Below are 21,147 nucleotides of genomic sequence, written 5' to 3'. Positions count from 1 at the left end.
AACTTATATCATAATCGAATAAGAAATATAGTGATATAAAAGACTTCTGAAAGACACGGAAATAGAGGAAACTTATTCATTGATTCAACAGATTTTTACGGAGTGCCCTCTTCATTGATTCAACAGATTTTTACGGAGTGCCCTCTGTATGCAAGGTGGCCCACTGTTACCTGTCTCATTCATCTTATTGAAATGCTCAAACTTGTGATAAAAGAATGTGTTAGTTACTTAGTGGAAATATAGCCATAGAGGCCCAAACCAAATTCATCTAGATGACGTTATATATTGACAGTTATTAGCATTGCTCACTTTAGCAAACTAAGACTCAACATTGATGTGGGGGATTACATGGGTAAAACTATCCTAGGGCAGTGTATTACCAGAACTCCACAAAGTGTGGCTGTCCCAACACTCAGAATCAGAACCCTAAGTTTTGATTTTATAAAGCCTCTTTTTTCCTCATGCCAGCACTGCAGATATTTTGTCAATGCTGTGTCAACAAACCTTGGTTTATCATGTACATCATATTACACATTTGGAAAGACAACCTGTTTGACTTAACGTGGTTTTAAGATATTAATGAAATTGAGATTTCCAGTTTGGATTCTGGAAAATTCCAAAGTGTATGTGCATGTTTAGTCTTGTGGCTCCTGATAAACTCACGCCCTATTTTTCAAGTTTTGAAGGTAGAGTTGGAATACAAACAACCATTCCAGATCATTTTATCTACGAGCTGAGACTTTGATCACATGGTCTAGAGACACTTCTGTGTAATAGAAATGTGGCACACTCCTGTAATCCCAGCAGCTCAGGAGGCCGAGGCAGGAGGTTCACAAGTTCAAAAGCCAGCCTCGGTAATGGCGAGACATTAAGCAACTCAGTGAGACCCTCTCTCTAAATTTAAAAAAAAAAATACAAAGTTGGGCTGGGGATGCGGCTCAGTGGTCCAGTGCCCCTGAGTTCAATCTCTAGTACCCGACCCCCCAAAACAAAGAAATGTTGAGAGCCATATATGTAATTTTAAATTTTCTAATAGTTACATTATAAAAAGAAACAGGCAAGATGAATTTTTAATAATATATTTTATTTAGTTCAATGTATCAAAAATATAATTTCAATGTAATGTATATTAAAAAACCCCAAATATTCTACATTATGTGTTTCATAATTGGGTGTGTATGTTCCACTTACGACATGTCTCCTATGTATGGGGACTAGATAAATTTCAGTAGATTGTTGGCTACATAGTGACTCCTCTCCTGGACAGTGACAGGTCTGGAATGTGGGCCTCTGAGTGCAAACCTGCCACTATGTTAACTGTTGAAATTCTGCCTTTGATCTGAAATTGCCACTGTTGTGAGGAGTGACTCCTGAATATTTAATGTTCACTGAATAAGGTTCTCGGCAAAGGCACAGGACCTTCCTCTCTCATGCTTTCACTCTGGGTGCATTTCACAGGACCCTGGAGACCTAAGGGAAGATTAAAGGGTAGAATTCTTGCAGGAAAATTGCCATTGAGGATTTGCCAGTAGATGTGGAATGAGGGCTTAGGACTTGAGAGAGGGGGTGAAATTACCGGGTGAGATTAGGGAGAAGATTGTTGATAAATCCAAAGGCTGTGTTTTCTGTATGCTATTTTTCTGAATTTTCAGTTAAGTCTGAGATAGCCATCCGAGGAGAAAGCCATTTTAAATTCTGCATGAGTGGGAAAGGAGCCCCATCATTTTCACACCTGTGAAGTAATTTTACTTCATGTTAACAGGGTCTCCTTAAGAGAGTCCCTTGAGCGTTTCCAATGGGGGAACTGGGAGTTGGTTTCCTATCAGAGGCCCCTGGCCCATGGGGAAAAATTAATCCATGTCACAGTCGAATAAAACACAAGGTGATTCAGTTATTCTAGGAAAAGAGGCAAAATGATCTAGGAACTTGCTTTTGAAATGAAGAACCAGGAGCAGTGCACTGAGAAATCATATTCTATTTAGGTGAAAAGTACGAACACAGATTGGAGAGTGAGAAGGTTGTCAAGTCTGATCCAGGTGATAGTTGGTGGAGGTGAGCAGGTGCATTGGTGTCCAGTGAACAGCTGAACCTGGTGCTCTGTCCACTTGAAGAAGACGGTAGGCGAGGCTGGATCTCAGACCTCACCTCCTGCTAGACCTGGAGGGTTGGGGGCAGTGTCTTTACCCCATTGACCTGTAGAAGAGAACCCGTGATAACTAATGGGATCATCTGTCCTTCAGGGTTCTGTTTCCATATGAACTACTCCTACGAGACAATGCTTCAGTGGTTTCAGACAGATTCAGGAAAAGCATTTTGGGAGGAGGACAGCATTCATTGAGCTGCGGTGGACGAGGCCATCTCTGTCTCTGCAGTGTGGCAGAAGTCCTGGGCTTTTGGTGCTCTGGCATGGGACATCGTGAGCTGTGATCACTTTGGATTTTTACCAGCTGAGTCCTGGACTCCATGCTCAAATCTCTGGTTCCTTTTCCCCAAATAATTTCCTGAAAGGAATTAATTGATGTGTTAACTTTAGGATTATTTTGGTCAAAAAGATTTTTAAAGCTTTGATATCTGCCAACACTTGTTTGTTAATGAGTGCTAGCAAATACCCAAATGAAATAAGTAATTCTCATAGACATAAATGTTCAAATTGGACTCATGCTTAGTATGACAGGCTTTTTAAAAGTTGTTGTTGTGGTTATAATTGTGATTCTTGGGTATTACGTACACATATGTAATTAATTTCTGCAAGTAACCATCCTTAAGTTTGCTTGATGGAACTAAATGTGCTGACATATAATAGTTTTTAGTGGAGAGAACTTGATCTCTGGGCATTGTGCCACTTGAACGGTTTGGAGCTTAGACCCAGAATTTAGAAGGGCAGGCTTGGGCTCAGCATCAGGAAGAACATTCTAACACCCCAAAGTTTTAAAAATGAAATGGGCTGTTATAAACAGTTCCTCTCCATTGCTGAGGTTGCACGCACACACACGTCAAGGCCGGGTGGCCCCCTGCTGGAAGCATCTTGGAAAGAATTCTGTTTCATTCGCTGAACACGTGTTGCCTTTCAGAGTCCGTCAGGGGCTGCGGATTTGGTCAGTAAAATTTCCAGTTTCTCCTGAAAGCCAGGCATGGTGCCAGGGCTGCAGCTGTTTACAAGCTTGCTACCAAGAATGATGCTCTCAACCTTCAAGGAGCCTCAGAATCGTTCTGGAAGCCCTCTAAAGGGGCCAGTGGCTGGTTGCCATCCTCAGAATTTGCTGCAGGAATTCTGGGTGGGATCTGAGTGTGTGTTTCTAGCAAGATCCAGGCGCAGGTCCCGGGACCCCACATTGTGAATAGCACTGGTTTAGGATAGTGGTTCTCACCTGGGAATAATTCCCACCCACCAAGGTCCTTTGACAGTGTCTGTGACACTCCTGGGGTGAGGGGTGCTACTGGCGTCTAATGAGTAGAACTGGGGATGCTGCTAAGCATCTAGAATGCATGACAGCCCCCACAACAAAGGCCCAGCCAGCCCCATGTCAGTAGTGTTGACACTGAGGAGCCCTCATCTGTGGGGGTGACAGAAAGTCAAGTGTTTATAGCAAGCTGTGAATAGATGGTGATGAGATAGCTATGATAGATGGTGATAAGGGCTGTTTAGAGGCTGACTAATCCTAACTTAATCCTGGAGGTCAGTGAGGGGCACCTGCCCACAGGGGCAATAACACATGCAGTAGGACCATTTGCCACAATCAACCAAGTGAATTTGAAAGAGAAGCTGCCTGGGAGGGCGGGGGCACAGTTTTGCAGTTTAAGTGACATGTGACAGCTTTATAAAACGTGTAGCAATTTTGCCAGGGGTGTTCTAGCCTCAGGGAACTGGGTAAGCAAAGCCAAGGGAGAGCTTGGTGAGTTGGCTGGTGTGCCCAGAATGCAGTACAGACCCCGGGAGACTGGGGAGACTGGAGAGGTGCCGGGTGGTCACATTAGACGCCAAAAAATGCAAGCCACTTTCCAAAGGGTGGTGTTTGGCCTGAAGGCAGCAGCAGGTGTCAGTCCCATCAGGAATCAGTTCCATTCACATTTTGCTGAGAGTCCTGTGGTGCAGCTGGGTATGAGTACTGGCCATAAGTCTCTACCCATATGTGGAGTGTGCCAGGTTAAGGGTGCCTCCTGCCCCTAGAGACACCACCCCTGCTCTTGGGACATGCAAGCCTTCTTTCCATGAGGGCGGGGGGTGGGGGCTTTGCAGATTAGTTCTTAGGATTCACAAGACTAATCCCTCCATTCGGGGTCTGCATGTCACACACATACACACAAAAGCACTTCTTGTCAATGTCCTGAGCAAGCAGTTTGATGAGAACCAGCGCGCGCCTTTTATATCGTGTACCACGCAGGGCACATTTCACGACAGGGTGACTCACCAGCCGCCCCCTGGACTGTTGCGTGGAAGCCGATTGGAAATTCCACCTCCCTCTAAGCTGAGGGAGTTTTGCTGACTCATGTGCAGGAAGCATGTGCTGAATGTTTTCCTTGGCCCTGGCAGGGTACCAAGTGACTGACGGGTAGTTTTTAACACGGTTTTTAATATATGCACACCTAAAAGGTACTAAAGGTTAGACAATGAAAAGTCAGACATCCTCCCTTCTCATCCCAATTTTTCTTCTTAGAACTTCTCAGAAACTAATGTAGCCAGTTTCTTACGTATTTCCCAGAGATGTTTTGCTTTTTTGCAGCATGTAACACAAATGGCCAAGTCATAGTTTTTCCCCTCTCAAATCTGTCCTGAAAGGGGGTGAGGGATGGCTTAGTGCTAGAGCACTTGCCAAAAATGCAGAAGACCCTGGGTTCAATCCCCAAAATGGCCTAGGAAGGGAGGGCAAACAAGATGCCTCAAATCTATCCTAAGATAGTTCCTGTTGTCCCTGATTTGTAGATGAGGGCATTGTGACTGTGAGGATAAGTAACTCACTCAGTGTCCTATAATAAATAGTAGGAGTGGAATTCTAAAGTGGAACTGGCCTAAGGCGACTGGCAAGCTCATGATTGGATCCTCCAAATGGGTTCCCATTCGTTCATGTGTTGAGATGAGGAGCAGGGACTTCAAAGGAAGAACAGCGATGAGTCCTACCTATCACCCACCTCCCTTCTCAGCAGTTTAGCTCCTTCCCCAGACTGTATGCACCACTGACCACAGCGGTAGAGGGCCAGACCCCGCCTCCTCCTGAGGCAGCCCAAGTCCTGCAGTTGTTCTTGAGCTCCCCTGGTCCTGAGCTGCTCACAGGCCCACATGTCTGGCAGTATTTGACTTCCTGTTGATGCCACACTCCCATGCAGGCTGGCAGCCTAGCCTGGCCCACAGTCTTGCCTGTCCCAGGTGGTCATTCAGTGCCAGCCCTTTGTCAGTAACCATGCACCCTTTGGTAATGGTCAGAGCTAATCCACACAGGGAACAGAGCAGACCGTCTAAGCCATATTATATGCAGAGAACCCAGTCTTCTGTCCAGGGATTGGTAGACATTCTAAGAGGTGCTCAGGCCTTCCTAGCTCCTCCATCATGACTGCTGGGGCCATCTTGAAACCAGATGGATTGTTTGCAGTCTCTGTGGGAGATCTCAACACAACTCATCAAAATGGTCTAGAAGGTGATTGGCAGGTTGGGAAGAAGGAAATTGCCTCATTCGGACTCTAAGTTGTGGGGTCTTTGTAGCCAGGACTTTCTTACAATGCCTTCCAAAGGCACTGGGCACCCTCTCAGGAGAGCCTTGAGATGGGATATATGTCCCATCCAGAGGACATTGTCCAGCCAGAATGTAGGAATGCACACACACCCACAGAGACGTGCGATTTGAAGACCAAACTCCAATTTCAAATTGTGACTATTTTAGGTGCATGCTTGGAATTTTTGTTTCTGGCCTAACAAGGTGGAACACATTGCATTAATTTTGCATGTATCATTTCTTTGGTTGACAGGTAACAAGGAGAGAGCACACTCATCTACCCTCTGGGTGTTGCTGAGCATCTTCTTGGGAGCAGTGGCCATGCTGTGCAAAGAGCAAGGGATCACTGTGCTGGTAAGAGCCCAGACTCAGGCAGGACCTGCCCTTTGTTCACTTCCCTCCATTCCTACAAGGACATCTCAGGCCAGCCCTGTCTCTGTGACCTCCTCTATTTCTGCGTCCCATTGCTGGCCTAAGGGCATAGACCTTTCTTGACACTGGCTTATGCTGTCATAATTCAGATGAAGACTGACTGGTGCCCTTGTCCACCACTAGTAACTGGTGGGAAATGGTGCACGGGAAGTTGTTATGGGACCACAATTCATCCTCTGAGTGGTTCCATGGGAAAGAGCAAAGAATGGTTCAAGTTTCCTAGGACGCTCTCACATGCATCATTGGAGTCCTAGGTACAGCAGGGGACTGACCATTGGCAAACCAGCAATGGGTTCAATCCTGGATTTTGAAAGGGCAGTGTGTAATTTGGAAATGAGGAAATTATAGTTCTGCCAGCCACTGAAACCCCCACAGAACCCCACATCCTTGTCTCTTCTCCAGTCTCCACCCGAGAGTCAGGCTTCAACTCACACTAGAATCCAAGTGTTCCATGGTCACAATTTGATGGAAAATGAAAAGATCAGTAGTCTAGTTAGTCTAGTATAGAAAGGAGCGTGTGTGATGATGCTGCTGTGTCAGGTGGGGCTCAATCCCCAGAGGGCTTTCTCAGCCCAGATGTAACTCCTCGTGTATTTTTACTGTTGAGCCTTGAAATCTCAGTAATAGAGTAAACATATCATCTTGGTTCATTTTAAACATTTTAGAGTATATGTTGTTTTGGAAATATAAGTAAAATCCAGATGTGAACTTTTTTATTGTTATTATTTTACTGAGATACAGCTTTCGTGACATAAAAGGCACAGATGTAAAGTATGACTTGAATTTGGACAATGATATGCACTTATGAGACCATTGTTCTGTCCAGATATGCAACGTGCTCATCACCCCAGAAAGAACTTAATGGTGTTTGTGTGTGTGTGTGTGTGTGTGTGTGTGTGTGTGTGTGTGTGTGTGTGAAAACATCAGAAATTTATTAGTTGCTCAAAACATTACATTGATCTTGACATATCATATATCATACATTTGATTCAAATAGGGTATGAATTCTTATTTTTCCACGTGTACAGATTGCAGGATCACATTGGTTACGCATCCACATTTATACATGCTGCCATACTAGTGTCTGTTGTATTCCGCTGCCCTTCCTATCCCCTTCCTATCCCCCCTCTCCTCCCCTCCCCTCTCTCTACCCCATCTACCCGAACTCATTTCTCTGTCTCTTTTTTTTTCCCCTTCTCTCTCACATCCTCTTATTTGTAATTTTGTATAACAATGAGGGTCTCCTTCCATCTTCTGTGCAATTCCCCTTCTCTCTCCCATTCCCTCCCACCTCTCGTCCCTGTTTAATGGTGATCTTCTTCTCATGCTCTTCCTCCCTGCTGTTTTGAGTCACACCCCCCCCCCATATCAAAGAAGACATTCGGCATTTGTTTTTTAGGGATTGGCTAACTTCACTTAGCATAATCTGCTCTTAATGGTGTTTTTTAAGTGAAAATAGTTTTAAAAATCAAATAAGAGCAATTTTAAAATCCCTGTCCCAAGTGTGCCATGACCTGTAACTACAAACCAGGACGCATACCTGACTGTATGACGTCTGTGTTGTGTTTGGGAAAACTCAAGTCAAGGCATCTCTCATAGTCTGCCTTATGTTGTGATAAGACCCTGGGGCCAGCTAGCTGTGACTTCAGCCGTGAACTCAAGCAGACCCATTTGCTGAAGTTCTGGGGTGTGGCCGTGCATGCTGCCCCCCGCCCCACCCAGGAGCACTTTGTTCATCTAGCCCTGTTCTGTCCCCCGCTCACTGAGGCCCACCTTCGTCCGCACAGGCAGCCAGGCGATCGCTTCACAATGCCAGTGGCACTCCAGTTGCCTTTCCTCTCGAAGCCCCGCCCACAGCTTCCCCCTGTGTGTCACAGGGAACTTGGGCTCCACTTGCCTGCAAGCCGCCAGCTGCCAGCCTCGAGGCTGCCCACGCCCAGCCTCTCCTCAGCACCAAACCCGACAAGCTGTTTCTGCCCCAGGCCTCTGTAGGGATGCTCCTTCTGCCTGGCCCTCCCTGCTCTTGCTCCTTCTGTCCTCAAGTCACACTGACAGTGTCAGTGACCCATCCCATCAGCTCTGTCCCAGGTCTCTTCTGGCTCAGTCCCCACTGCAATGTCACCAGCGACTTGTTTACCACCTTGGTGACGGTAGCAGGTTCTCTAGAATGCTATCGTCCACGTGCTCCTTTATTGTCTGCCTCTTCCACTAGACTTTAGTCCCATGAGGGCAGAGACGAGGTCTGCTCTGGGATTCCTAGGGATAAACCTGCATGCACAGCAGATTCTCAGCGAGCCTTCATTGCATGGGCAAGAGCCCAGAGGTCATTCTAGGACCACCTCTCGTAGGCACCAGTGGTTCAGCAAGTGCTGAGTGTCTTACCTAAGGCTCGGCTCCCCCAGGAGCTCCCCGGCGGGGAGCAGAGGGTTCCCCAAGCATCGAGTTACCCCTGTTAGGGTTCATCTGAGTAGAAGCTGTGGTTGAAGCCCCAGGAAGAGAAAGACACAAATCCACTTTCCTTTTCCTCCATTTTAGCCACTTGGGGCTTTAAATTATGAGGGGAAGTTTGAGAAATGTAGGATGTGATCAGAGGTGGAGAAATAGGAAGCAAAAATGTGGAATTTGAGCAACCATAAGAATAGCTTGGAAGAGAGTAGTCAAAGCTATTTAGGGGTTTGCGTGAGTCAAGGTAAAGATTAGTGGTTTTCCTTATAAAATTAAGGTGAGCTAGCAAGGAAATAGCAAAGAAAAAAAAATTGCTACAGAAAGATGATTGAATCTCCTGCCTGGCTCTCTTATTTAAAGTTGACTCTATGTAAAATGTTTCTCAGCCTTGGCACTGTGGACATTTTAGAGCAGGTAATTCTTTCTGGTGGGGGGCTGCCTTACGGCCTGTCTCTACCCATTAGATGCCCAAGAGGACTGCTTTAGTTGTGACAACCTGCATTGCCTCTGGACATGGGCAGACACCACAAGAGGCAGAATCCCCCGTCTGAGAACCAGGGCTCTAAAGCCTTGCTCTAATCTGAAGGGTGGTGTGAGGACGAAGCATCCCAACACCCCAGATGCTTGCTGGATCAGATTCCCTGTGTATCAGTCCTCAGGGCGGCTGCCATGCTCGTTTGCATGTCAGAAGCACTAAGGTTAGGCTGGATTTACATAAATAACATGTGGACATTTTGATGCTGCCTTCAAGTGGGATGGAGGAGGGAGTGCAGTCCTGTGTTTGATGCAGTCCTGGTGACCGCATGATCACCCCTTGGTGACCATCCCACAGCTTGCGGGCAGAAAAACAAGCAGCTGGAGAAGACGGCGGCAGCAAAACAGGAAGCTTCTGCCTTCTAGAAAATGGTTTACAGCCAGGCAGAAAGGGTCTCCCGTGACCCACTATGATCATATATCACATGAGTGAATAAAATCAGGACTCTCTGAAATGTTTAACCCGGCACTGGCCCGTGTATTGGATAATTAGTGGCTACCAACAGTTATGGGAGCAGGTTAAATAGGGATGTCATCCTTGCTCTGAAAACCACAAATTACCACTGACTTCTGACAATTTATGATCTTCTTTTCTACAAAGCCCTATATTAAAAAGACCCCAGTCATGTGGGGACAGTTTTAACCATATATTCTGGCTCTATTCAGACCCCTCCTCTCCAGATGGGTCAAGGATATGCTGGGTGACATGGTCTGCTGCAGTGATATTTGCTGAAAGTCTTATCTCAGGGTGGAGAAGAGAATCCAAGGTTCATCTTTCCTTCAGCCTGTAACTATAGGCTTAGTAGCTGTCAAAGTAGCCCTTACCTGCAGGAAAGAAGCCATCATGGGGTGAATGGAAACTGTGCCTGGGTGGAGCCACAGCAGCATGCTGCCGGGGGCCTCTTAGGATTGAAGGTATTTGCTGTTCACCTAACAGCCATGGGCAGTTCTCCCAATTGATGGAAGTATCTGACTGCACAGCAGGCCCAGGCTGACGGGAGGCCCTGCCATGATCCAGGTGCATTTCCAAAGTGGCCCTAGGCATCTCCATCCCAGCCAATTGACAGAGTGGCCAGCTTTCAAACCAAATCCCCCAAATCGCACATATCATTTCTACCCATGACCCGTAGGCTGAACTCAGCCACATGAGCTTACCTAACTATAGGAAGTTGTAGTCTAGCTATGTAACAGAAGAAGGGGATGCTAGTGGGCAATTGAGACTACCTGAGAGACCTCCAAGGCTTCTGATGTGCACCTGCACCTACTCACCATGCCCAGAGGAGCCAGCACTTGAGGCTGGCTTACATGGCTGGGTTGGCACTGTTGATTACTGCCTTCCACTTCAGCGTAATTACCCCAGGTAACTAACCACTCTGCTGAATGAACTAAAGGACTGTTTTATGGTTATGAAGAAAAAGGAGAATCAGAAATGGCCTGAAGGAGCCTCAAATTTCTAGCTACCCTGAATCTTATAAATACTCCTGAGTATAGGCCATGAAGTCATTGCTAGATAATAAATGTGGTATATTGCTTTACCATGAACAAGTGCCATACAAGCATTGCTGGTTCTTTTTTTAGCACTGAAGAGTTCTGGGATGATCTGAACTTTTGCATTCCTTGTTCTGATTCAGTAATAAAATTGTGATGTGTAATTGCTACCCAATGAGAGCCAGGCTGTCCCACTACTGATGGTGTGGCTTTGCGTCCTAGGGCTTGAATGCGGTGTTTGACATCTTGGTGATAGGCAAATTCAACATTGTGGAAGCCATCCAGAAGATACTACGTAGGGACAAGTCGTTAGAGGTGAGTACATACTTTTGCCTCGAGCCCAGACATGGAAAATGTCAAGCGCCAGCTGATTTTAAAATGCCATTTTCTAAGTATTTCTCATGATTCTGAATTCTAGACTAGCCAGCCCTTAATGCAGTGTCAAAGTAATTGAAGCAGAATTGCTGCACATTGGAACCTGGCTTGGTCACGCTTCTGTTTGAAAATCTGTGACAACAGGTGCTTTGTGGTATTCTTTCAGAATATCGGCATGCTCAGGAGTGGGGGCCTCCTCTTCCGAATGACCCTCCTAACCTCTGGAGGGGCTGGGGTGCTGTACGTGCGCTGGAGAATCATGGGTACTGGCCCGCCGGCATTTACCGAGGTCGACAACCCGGCCTCCTTTGCTGACAGCATGTTGGTTAGGGTGAGTACCCAGTCTGCTCCCCTTTTGCACTATTTTCTTTCCCCATCAGATTTCCAGATCCTTCATCCTCACCTCTACCCCACCACACTCACAAAATCCCTAACAGATGGACACCTCTACCCCACCACACTCACAAAATCCCTAACAGATAGCACCTCCAAGTTTGCTTGCTGTCACTGAGGATATTCTAAGATGAAACCAACTTTTTATCAGAGAAGATATGTGGAAGCTCCTTGTACAAGCATCTCTTGGTATCCATGGGGATTAGTTCCAGGACCCTCCATGGAAACCAGAATTCATGGATGTTCTAATCTCTCATATAAAATGCTAGAATGTTTGTGTATAACCTGTGCATATCCTCCTGTATTTTTTAAATCCTCTCTAGACTGATTAATACCTCATACGATGCCTACACATCACTTCATTCCCATGGATTCAGCAAAGTACTCAATGGGTAGCAGATTCAAGTTTTGCTTGTTGAAATTTTCTAGAATATTTTTTCCTAAATATTTTCAATCCATGGTGAGTCTGAAGGTCCATTCTAACATCAGGTTCCTTGCCAGTCTTGTAAAATTGCCCCCAGACCCTGTCACTTATATTATAAGTGACATTAACTTGTCTAGGTTAAGACAAAATGTAACAATATTGTGAGCTCTCTGGAAAGTCTTAATGTTGTCAAAGACTCTTTTTTAGCCTAAAGGCAAGAGTATCAAGCCACAGATTCTTAGCTATGTGCTTCATAGAGACAGAAAACAAGAAGACAACCCCGGAACCTTGTTCTTAGGTTGGTGGGCACATTGGTGACTCCTAGGGCTCAGGTTTCCTAGGTCACAGACGACTTTAGGCGTGACAAAATAAATGGCTCATGACTTGACCGGAAATAGAGCGAATGTATTGCTTGGTCTGGTGGCTTGGCAGTCTGTTTATGTTTAAAATCTGGATGTGTTTAAAAATTTCAGACTTCAGCACCATGTACAAAATACACACTGGCAACATTTTCTTTTTATGCATCTGCTGTCCTTGAACAGATGCCTGTGAGTGCCTCCAAAGTGAAGTTAGGAGATATATATATATGTGTACATGTTCTTTCAAGTTCAGTGTCAAATAAGTGTTTGTTTTCCTTTTGACTGACAGGCCATAAACTATAATTACTACTATTCATTGAATGCTTGGCTGCTGCTGTGTCCCTGGTGGCTCTGTTTTGATTGGTCAATGGGCTGCATCCCCCTCATTAAGTCCGTTGGTGACTGGAGGGTAATTGCTCTAGCAGCACTTTGGCTCTGCCTAATTGGCCTAATATGCCAAGCCCTGTGCTCCGAAGACAGCGGCAAGAGAAGGTAAGAGCAGCCCTGAATTTTAACTTCCACCCTGGGTCGCGGCTGAAGCATTTTGCTAAATCCAGCACTGATCATCTTAACAATTTTGTGGACATGATGTCTAAGGACATTTGTTTCAAATGCATATTAATGGCAAGGATGAGTCTCATCCGCCCAGAGCACAGGGCTGGCTTCAACCAGTGGGAGGGAAGTCAAGGGGGGGTACAGATGACTGCTCTGTCTCCCCCGCCCCTTCCCCCGTGAAACAGCACTTGGAGATCCTTTTCGCTGTAGGTGGTAAAGAGTAATTTATGGTCAGAACAGAGAGTGTAATTGATGTGTGTTGTGCCCATTATTTCACAGTTCTCCTTCAAAAAAAAAAAAAACCCAAGTGAATGCTGTGGTGATTCCTTCTGTTGTTGTCGGGTACAAAATAAGCTGCTGCCCCAAAGAGACCATTCTTTCTTGGCAGAAAAAAAAAAATTTTTTTAAAGGTTATTGAGAAAAACAAATGTGTTTCATGGAAATGAAAACTGTTTAAGATGATTTCTATTAAGCATGGTGTTTATGGAATTAGTAATTTCTCAAGATAAATCAAGTTTCACATTCATCTGTGTTTTAAAGCGGTTGATGATTCTAAAGAGCAGTGAAATTTGGTCTCAGTCATTTCACATGTACATATGAAACACGGTTTTTTAAAAACATACCATAGGCACTGGCTCCAAGAAGGAGCCACCAAATTTGACCTCGCTTCTTCATTCCTCCTCCTGTATCGGATGGGATGTTAGGAAGGATCCATCCGTCTTAGAAGTGTTCCAGTGCTCAGCTCTCTGTTTGGTGGTGTGCACCAACCACACATGATATTAGTTTGTTTCAGATTGATGACATTCATCCTACTTCACTATTGTTATTACTGTTAAGTATAGCAGGGAGTTTGTTTTCCATGAAACTACATTGAACTATTTAATACCTAAATGGCTGGAGGCATAGTTCGGAAAAGGTGAATTAATCAGAGCTCATAAACGTGATCATTCTAACTTTATTAATATGACTTGTGTGACTTCTAAGTTTTGCCCTCGTGCCTATGTTAAGTGCCTCGGTAATCCCGTACTGCCAGCTAAATCCTCTCCTGGTGACATTTTTCTGCTGGCAATGGTACCATTTTAAGTTGATGACATGAAAAAAAAAAAAAAAGGTCTTTATCATTAATGTTGACAGGATGTTTTTCTTGACAAATCCAAAAAGAACCAAAGAACCATCTATTTAAATACTTTTAATCTTCCAGAATCCTTACACTGGGCCTGGGATTTCTTGTGATCCCCTTTCTTCCTGCAAGCAACTTGTTCTTCCGAGTGGGCTTCGTGGTGGCCGAGCGGGTCCTCTACCTCCCCAGCGCTGGCTACTGCATGCTGCTGACCTTTGGATTTGGAGCCCTGAGCAGACATACCAAAAAAAAGGTACCAGCCCAGAGTGGCGCCATGTGTGACCGAAATAGCTGCAGCTGCTCACTAGTGACGTTGCTTCTCTCTGTTCTTAAGAAGCTCATCGCTGCCTTCGTGCTGGGGATTTTGTTCATCAACATCCTGAGATGTATGATTCGCAGTGGGGAATGGCGGAGTGAAGACCAGCTTTTTAGAAGTGCCCTGTCCGTGTGCCCCCTCAATGCTAAGGTACCTTGGCTGCCACCTTTTTTAAAAAAAGATTTTACTAGGAAATATTTTGAATCCTCCAGCTAAGTCAGAAGGACACTTAATGTTGGACAGAATTTTGCATAACACCATGATAACCAAATACATGAGTTTTTGTCTTTACTATATTTTTTAATGATTTTGATAAGATTCATAAAAATTCCACTTAGCTAAAATACTTCAAAAGACGTCATTAAAACCAGACAATATCAATGAAGCAGATTACTTAAAAGGAGTCCTGTGCATCTTCCAGTTGTTGTGATCACTCTGAAGGGCCAGGAAGGGGACGTCACATCTCTGGGTGGGAGCTGGGCAAGGCCCACTTCAGAACCCAGACTCTGGCTTTAGCAAGAGCTGGCTCCTCCAAGCTGCAATTCAAAGGTGGTAATACCTACAATTGGGCAGTCATTTGGTGTAGGATGCTTAAATTATGCTGTGTATTTCACAAAATACATATTTATGTCACCTTCAGGTTCTCAGCACCAGATTGCTTGTCAGGTTAAGTAAACAAAAATGTATAGACTACAATATTGGCGGTGTTTGTGTTGAAGCAGGCAAGAATATGTTTTACTTAAGTTTTTTTTATGAATCTGAGCTTGGCACACAGCTGGCTGTGCAAAACTAGGGCAAAACTGTGCAAAACTTTGGGCCAAACTAGGCTGTTTTTGAACTTTCAGTGCCCTTCTCTCTAAGAAGGGGATGATCCCGCATGCTGGGCTTGTTCTGAGGCCCAAGTAAACGAAGGTACCTCAGACGGTGCCCAGCACAGAGTAAGTGCCAAGAAGTGTCAGCTTGCACGGGTTCTTTTGAGTTCAGGCTTCCCATTAAATGGCAGGAAGGTTCTAGGGCAGTAGGTTAGAAGACTTTCTGTTAGTATAGATTATTATCATTAAGTAATGATACCTTTTCTCTTAGGTCCTCCAAATTGGAGGTGCCTGGGATGCTCCCATGCAGTCCTACTGGGTGGCGGGGAGCTCTCTGGAATTCTCTCTCTTTTTCACATTCTATATGTATGGGAAAGCAATGGTTTCAGGCAAATTTATGTGCCTAAAATGCAGAGTTGACTTCTTATTGTGACCTGCAGTGAAGGATAGCGGATAAAAGGTGCTGACTCCTCATCTGTCCTGTTCTTGGATTTAAAACATCTTGTTCCTGTTTTACAGTTGGAGACTTAGATAAAAGAGTGAATTATTTGGAGTTTTTGTCTTTAATTTTATTTGCTGACTGATCAACTTATTTCATGCTACTGAAAATAAATTGCCTGTGATTTAGTTTAATAAAGGTGAATAGGTTTGCTTTATTTTTACTTTTCTGTGTGAATAGCAGTAATTACCCCTTTTTATTTGTGTAGTTCTGTACCAAAGGAGCTCAGGTCCCTTTATAGAGGCTATATCATTAATCTCCATTATCCTCCTGCTAAAGTTCTTTATTTTTCCAAGTGGGAGAAACTGAGGCATAGAAAGGGTAAACTGACATTTGGGTTATTTATTTGGGTGGCTAGATATCAGGTAACTAGTAAATGAGGGGGTGGGACATGTGATGGCTGGGCCTGAGAGTCTGCCCATGGCATGGTTTCGTATGTAACAGGCCAGAAAACAGGGCAGGTACACAGAGGGGTGTGCAAGTGTGTGTGCTTGTGTTTCTCTTTATAATTTAAGGTATGCACAAAAGGTCCCATCTTCAAAACAGACCCACTGGGAATAACTGTTTTCTAAGAACTTTTCAATTATATCTTTCAATGTGAGCAAGATAGAGGTTTTTTGTTTTGTTTTTAAACTTTCTACTATAAATCACAGCCTGGTACTGTTGTCTTCCTTTCTTGGGCAAAAGCTAAGTAAGTTCCAGGGAAGAGATCTCACGGCTTCCCTTCAGGCCATGGTACAGGATGAGTCCTCCACACTGCTCTTTGCCTGGTGTTCCCTGAATACTAAGTCTGCAGCTGACCCTGGGTCTAGTGTACACCCAGATTTACCAACTAAAACTCATCTTTTTTAAAAGATAGCAATGTCAACACAGGTGCTGGTGCCCGGCCTGCATTTAAATACCCACCGTGCCTTGTATATGGTAGGCACTTAATATTAGTTATTGCATTGGGCTAAATGGAAATTGAATTCACTGAGCCTGCTGTGGATGAGATTGCAAATGTCTAATTTATTTGCAGTCCCTTGGTTTTTAAGGCTTAAACGTATGTTGCACTTGGTATCAACTCTGCAATACAATTCCACATTCTTTTAACAGTGAGCAGGATCATAGCCCCACATGATGGATCTCCCGAAGGAATGATCCAGGACCCTTATAGTGTTTTTAGTTTAAAACATTTTAAGTTTAATATCCAGTGTTGGCAGAATTTTTCAAATAAACTGATTTAGTACTGGTATTAAAAGCGCCTTTCATTCATGATGCTTTTACTTTGCATTTACATCATTCAGTTGTGATGGTGCTTTTTATCTGGCTTCTGTGCTGGTCACTGCCTCAGACTCTGAAGCACAAAGTTGAATGAACAGGTTTGGGGTTTTTTGTGGTTTTGTTTTAAAGTCTTTCATATACCATGGAAACAAAAATCACCCCCATTCTCTAAGCAGTTTCAAGACCCTGGTTGTCAGGTTTGTGCTTTGTTTTGTTTTTTAATCTAGGCAGCTATTTTCTAGTCACAGAATCTCCTCCATATAATCCATAGGGTAAAGCCGTTCGTTCGCCAGGTCTTAATTTAGGGACCTCCCTCTAGGGCCGAATCCGCTTCAAGTCATTCCACTTAAATAACTGCAGTCTGGTTTTCCAGAGGGCCCCTTCCTCTCCCTTGGTCTTTCCGTCTGGCGTTCTGAGCATCTAACAGAACACTGTCCATACTGCAGAGGGCAGTTGAACTCTTTGTCTGAGCTTTTTATGGAGAAAATAGAATTTTCCCGGAACAAAGGAAAGCAGCAGGAGCATGGGCGTGGAAGAGGCGGGAGTCATGTTGAAATTGGAGTAGAAGCTGAATTTGTATTCTGGGGGCCCGAGGACATCCCTTACAGGTTGCATTTTCTGACCTTGGGTTCTTTTGTGCATGGGACAGAAGGTGAAGTCACACTTCCAGGCTGGGGTCTGGGGAGATGCAAAATCAAGCTATTTACGTCACGCGTCTCCCAGTGCATGCTCTGGCAATAGCATTAACTGAACCACCTCCAGACTATTATTTAAGGATGTGAATACCTGTGAATGGACAATACTTTGGTCCAGGAAGCTAAATTATTCTGTGTGGTGCACAGGCGTGCACATTTATATTACCTGCGATTTCTCTGCTTGTGATCATTTTATCAGATTAGATAATCACATGTGTGCCTATAGAGTGTTGCAGTCTTCTTCCCCTTCCACAGATACACTTGAAAAAGTGCCATAGCTGTAGGGTAAGACTGGCCACGCAGGGTGTGATTCTGTCTTCAGAGGTGGTTCAAAGCTGTGTTCCGATGTGGTGCAGCTGGAGTAGGCTTGAACTGTTGCTGTATTTCAAGGTTCATAGCTTTGCTCCAATGACCATAACAGCCTGGGTGGCTTAATCACAGAACTTTATTTTCTTACAGTTCTGGAGACTGGAAGTCCAAAATCAAGGTGTGCACGGGGTGGGTTTCTCCTAAGGCCTCTCTCCGTGGGGGAGAGACGGCTGCCTTCTCCCTGTGTCTCTCCCATGGTCTTTCCTTTGTGCACACCTGGTGTCTGTGTGTCCAAGTTACCTCTTCTTGTAAGGACACCAGTCAGATTGGATTGAGGCCACCACGTACCCTCATCTTACTTTAATTACCTTTTTAAAGACCCTATTTCCACAGTCACTAGTGCCTATTTTGAGGCACATTATACTCCAAGAAGAAAAGCAAATGGTGTGAATCAAGGGATGTACAAGTTGCCTGGAGCAGTCAGCCCATGGTCACCTGATATTCAGGTGTCACATAGACAAAAAGAAACACAGGCTTAGGAACCCAGTGCAAATCCAGCATCACAGTCAGATGGGATGTTCAGCAGTGCCAAAGCAGTGTGTCAGCTTGGAGAGAGAAGAGACCACTCAGGCATGCACCAAATGCCACACCTGCATCTGGGTGGTTCTTACATGTGCCAGGTGCTTGTGATGCAAGCGTCATTACCAGTCACCTTGAACACTCATAACTGCATGGATATCTGTAGTCTGTCTTTCCTGAAATTGCTACTAGACTTTATGTTATGTGGTCCCAAAAGGAGCTTTCCATCACCAATATGTATCACTGATCATAGAGACCAAGGGACACAGGGAGGAGAGAAGGGGAGCTGTGGTTTATCGGAGGCAGAGGTTTAGAGTTGCAGGCTGGAAAGAGATCTGGAAGCAGATGGTGGCAATGGGTACACAAGAGTCAGAACGTACTTAGTGCCCCTGAACTACACACACTTAAAAATGGCTGAGATCGTGTGTTATGTGTATTCTATCTCAATTAAAAAATTTAACCATTTAAAGTGAACAACTCAGGGGCATTTAGGGTCTCCAGGGCACTGTAGCCTCGAGTTCTGTCTAGTTCTAAAACACTTTCATCCCCTCAACCCTGTTAGTTTCTTCCCCTTTAGTGTGGTGAGAGGTATGGAATGGGGAGGGCTTCTTGGAGCTTCTCCTTCACTGCCTGGCTCTCTGGGTGGTCACACCCAGCTGGGTCTTCTCTTACCACCTGGCCGCCATGTCGGCATCTCTGGCTCGCCTCTCTCCTGAGCTTGGGTGCCACCGGGCCTCTTCACTCAGACTTCACCGCCAGCCCAGCCTGCACCCCAAATAAGACGGCTCACCGGACCTTCCTCGTTGAGCACCATCACCTGCACTGCACTGAGCACCTGGTGTTCTTTTCGGCACACTTTTTACATTCCTACCAGTCCATCACAATTCTGTGCCTTTTGCTTCTTCAGTGTTCCTCAAATTCCTCACCACTCTATACCATCTAGTTCAGCCTGCTGTCCTCTGTCCCCAGGACCATGGCCACAGCCTCTGCCTGGACCCTTGCTGTCTGCTGCTTTCCCCCTTGGGTATCTCTCTCCTGCAGTGGGTCCTATTTCACAGGACCACAAGTCTTAGTATGGTCTACGGTCCCTGGCAGGTCCAATCCTGACCTCTGTGACCGTGACCTTATTTGGGAAGGGGGATGTGGCAGATGTGATTAAGATGTAAGTCAAGATGAGGTTTCTCTGGTTTGAATGTCCCCCCTCGTTCACGTATTAGAACCTCTCTCTCCACCTTCATGTGCTGAAGGCGTCTGGAGTCGGGCCTTCGTGAGGTAGTTAGGGATAGATGAAGTCAGGGCAGTGGGACCCCGGGATGGCATGAGTGGTTTTGTAAGGAGAGAGACCTGAGCTCTGGCGCCTGCTCTTCTTGCCACGTGATACCCCCCGCCATGTCAAGATGCAGCAAGAAGGCCCTCACCAGGGATAGTCCTTGGGCCCAAGACTCCCCAGGCTCCAGAACTGTGAGCCAACTAAACTTATGTTCATTGTGAATTGCCCAGTCTGTGGTACTCTGTTACACCAACAGAAGATGGACTAGGAGAGGCCACACCGGGGTAAGGTAGTCCCTGAATCCAATGTGCTTGGTGTCCTTATGACAAAAGAAGGCCCAGTGGGGACAGTGGCAGAGAGGCAGCTGCAAGCCAAGGTCACCAGCAAACACCAGAAGGGAGGCGTAGCTGCTCGTGCCTCAGAGCCTGTGAAAGGAGCCAGCCCCGCCAGCACCTTAATCTCAGCCTCGAGATTGGTGAGAGAGAAAGTGCTGCATCGTGTGCCCCAGTTGCTGATGCTTTGATACAAAAGCCTGAGGGTGCTTGCAGGTTTGCACACCCTGCACTGGCCCTCTTGCTCTCAGGGCAGTGACCCAGCCAAACCTGCCCTTGCCTGAGCTACGCTGTGCAGGGCTACTCTGCCTGGGCTGCCCAGCCTGTGCCCCTGCCCTCTGTATGCCCACGAGACTGAGCCCCTGCTCAAGCTCTGGCTCCCTCCCAGCCCTGGAGCCCTTCGCAGAGACATGTTTACTCGTGTGGTAGTTTGGTAGTTAGGTACCCTGTAAGGCAGGGACTTTCTCAGCCTTTGCTCCCTATGGTGTCCCCAGCAGCTGGCATAGGGCCTTTCCTAGTCACCATCTACCATTGCCTGGAGGAGGCAGGAGGATGGGTTTCATTAGGTCTTGTCTTGGTTCAGACTGCTGTGGCAGAATACTATGGGATTCTGAGCCTGAGTGGCTCAGATCCCAGACATTCACCTCTGATAGTTCGGGATGATGAGCAGTCCAGGATGAAGCCACCAGCAGATGCAGTGTCCATTGAGGGCCCGGACAGTGGGTTCAGGGACAGCTGTCTTCTCACTGTGTCCTCACCTAGCAGAAGGAGGGCACGAGGGTGCCCCTCATGACCTAATCACTGTGCAAGTTCCTACGTCTTCACGCTGTCCTGTCAGGAGTTAGGATCTCAACATAGGGATGTACAGGGCACGTGAAATGTTTCTCCCATAGCAGATACAAAGCCAAATGCTCGAAGTGCCACCAAAGAAAGACATGGTACAGGAAGGGGCTGCATCTGGGTAAAATGGGCAGACAGAGCTACAGTTTCCTGCCGTCACGTCCAAATGTGACTGACAGTTATCTCAATGGTAATGGGGTGTGGGGGATAGAAGGGGGCTTTAAGAATTAGGAATAAAAACAGCCTCAGTTCATGATTTTGTTTTCTCTGAGAAATAGCTATTTTCCTTCCGTCACACTTTAGTGATCAGTGTGTGTATTACCTCCCTTCTAGTCTTAGTGTGGGGAGTTAACCTGCCCCCTGTAAGGTTTAGCAAACATTCTGAGGGGTGTTCTCTTCAGT

General features: G+C 45.7%; 1 protein-coding gene across 3 annotated transcripts in view; it reads left to right on the top strand.

The window, feature by feature from the left end:
- The window catches only part of Tmtc4 (transmembrane O-mannosyltransferase targeting cadherins 4), a 56,939-nt gene that overhangs the window by 21,750 nt on the left and 14,042 nt on the right, over positions 1–21,147 (top strand). For 2 of the 3 annotated variants that reach the window (XM_078016295.1, XM_078016294.1), the window contains exons 6-11: positions 5,959–6,059; positions 10,827–10,919; positions 11,146–11,310; positions 12,445–12,647; positions 13,912–14,083; positions 14,165–14,296. In XM_078016295.1, coding sequence (XP_077872421.1) covers positions 5,959–6,059; positions 10,827–10,919; positions 11,146–11,310; positions 12,445–12,647; positions 13,912–14,083; positions 14,165–14,296 — 866 coding nt within the window. The remainder of the gene's footprint in view (positions 1–5,958; positions 6,060–10,826; positions 10,920–11,145; positions 11,311–12,444; positions 12,648–13,911; positions 14,084–14,164; positions 14,297–21,147) is intronic. The other variant, XM_078016296.1, reaches the window with a different exon arrangement.

This window comes from Ictidomys tridecemlineatus, chromosome 6 (assembly GCF_052094955.1).
Source record: "Ictidomys tridecemlineatus isolate mIctTri1 chromosome 6, mIctTri1.hap1, whole genome shotgun sequence".
Classification (NCBI taxonomy): Eukaryota; Metazoa; Chordata; class Mammalia; order Rodentia; family Sciuridae; genus Ictidomys; species Ictidomys tridecemlineatus.
Note: the sequence above shows the minus strand (reverse complement) of the source record. Positions and strands in the feature narration are given on the sequence as shown.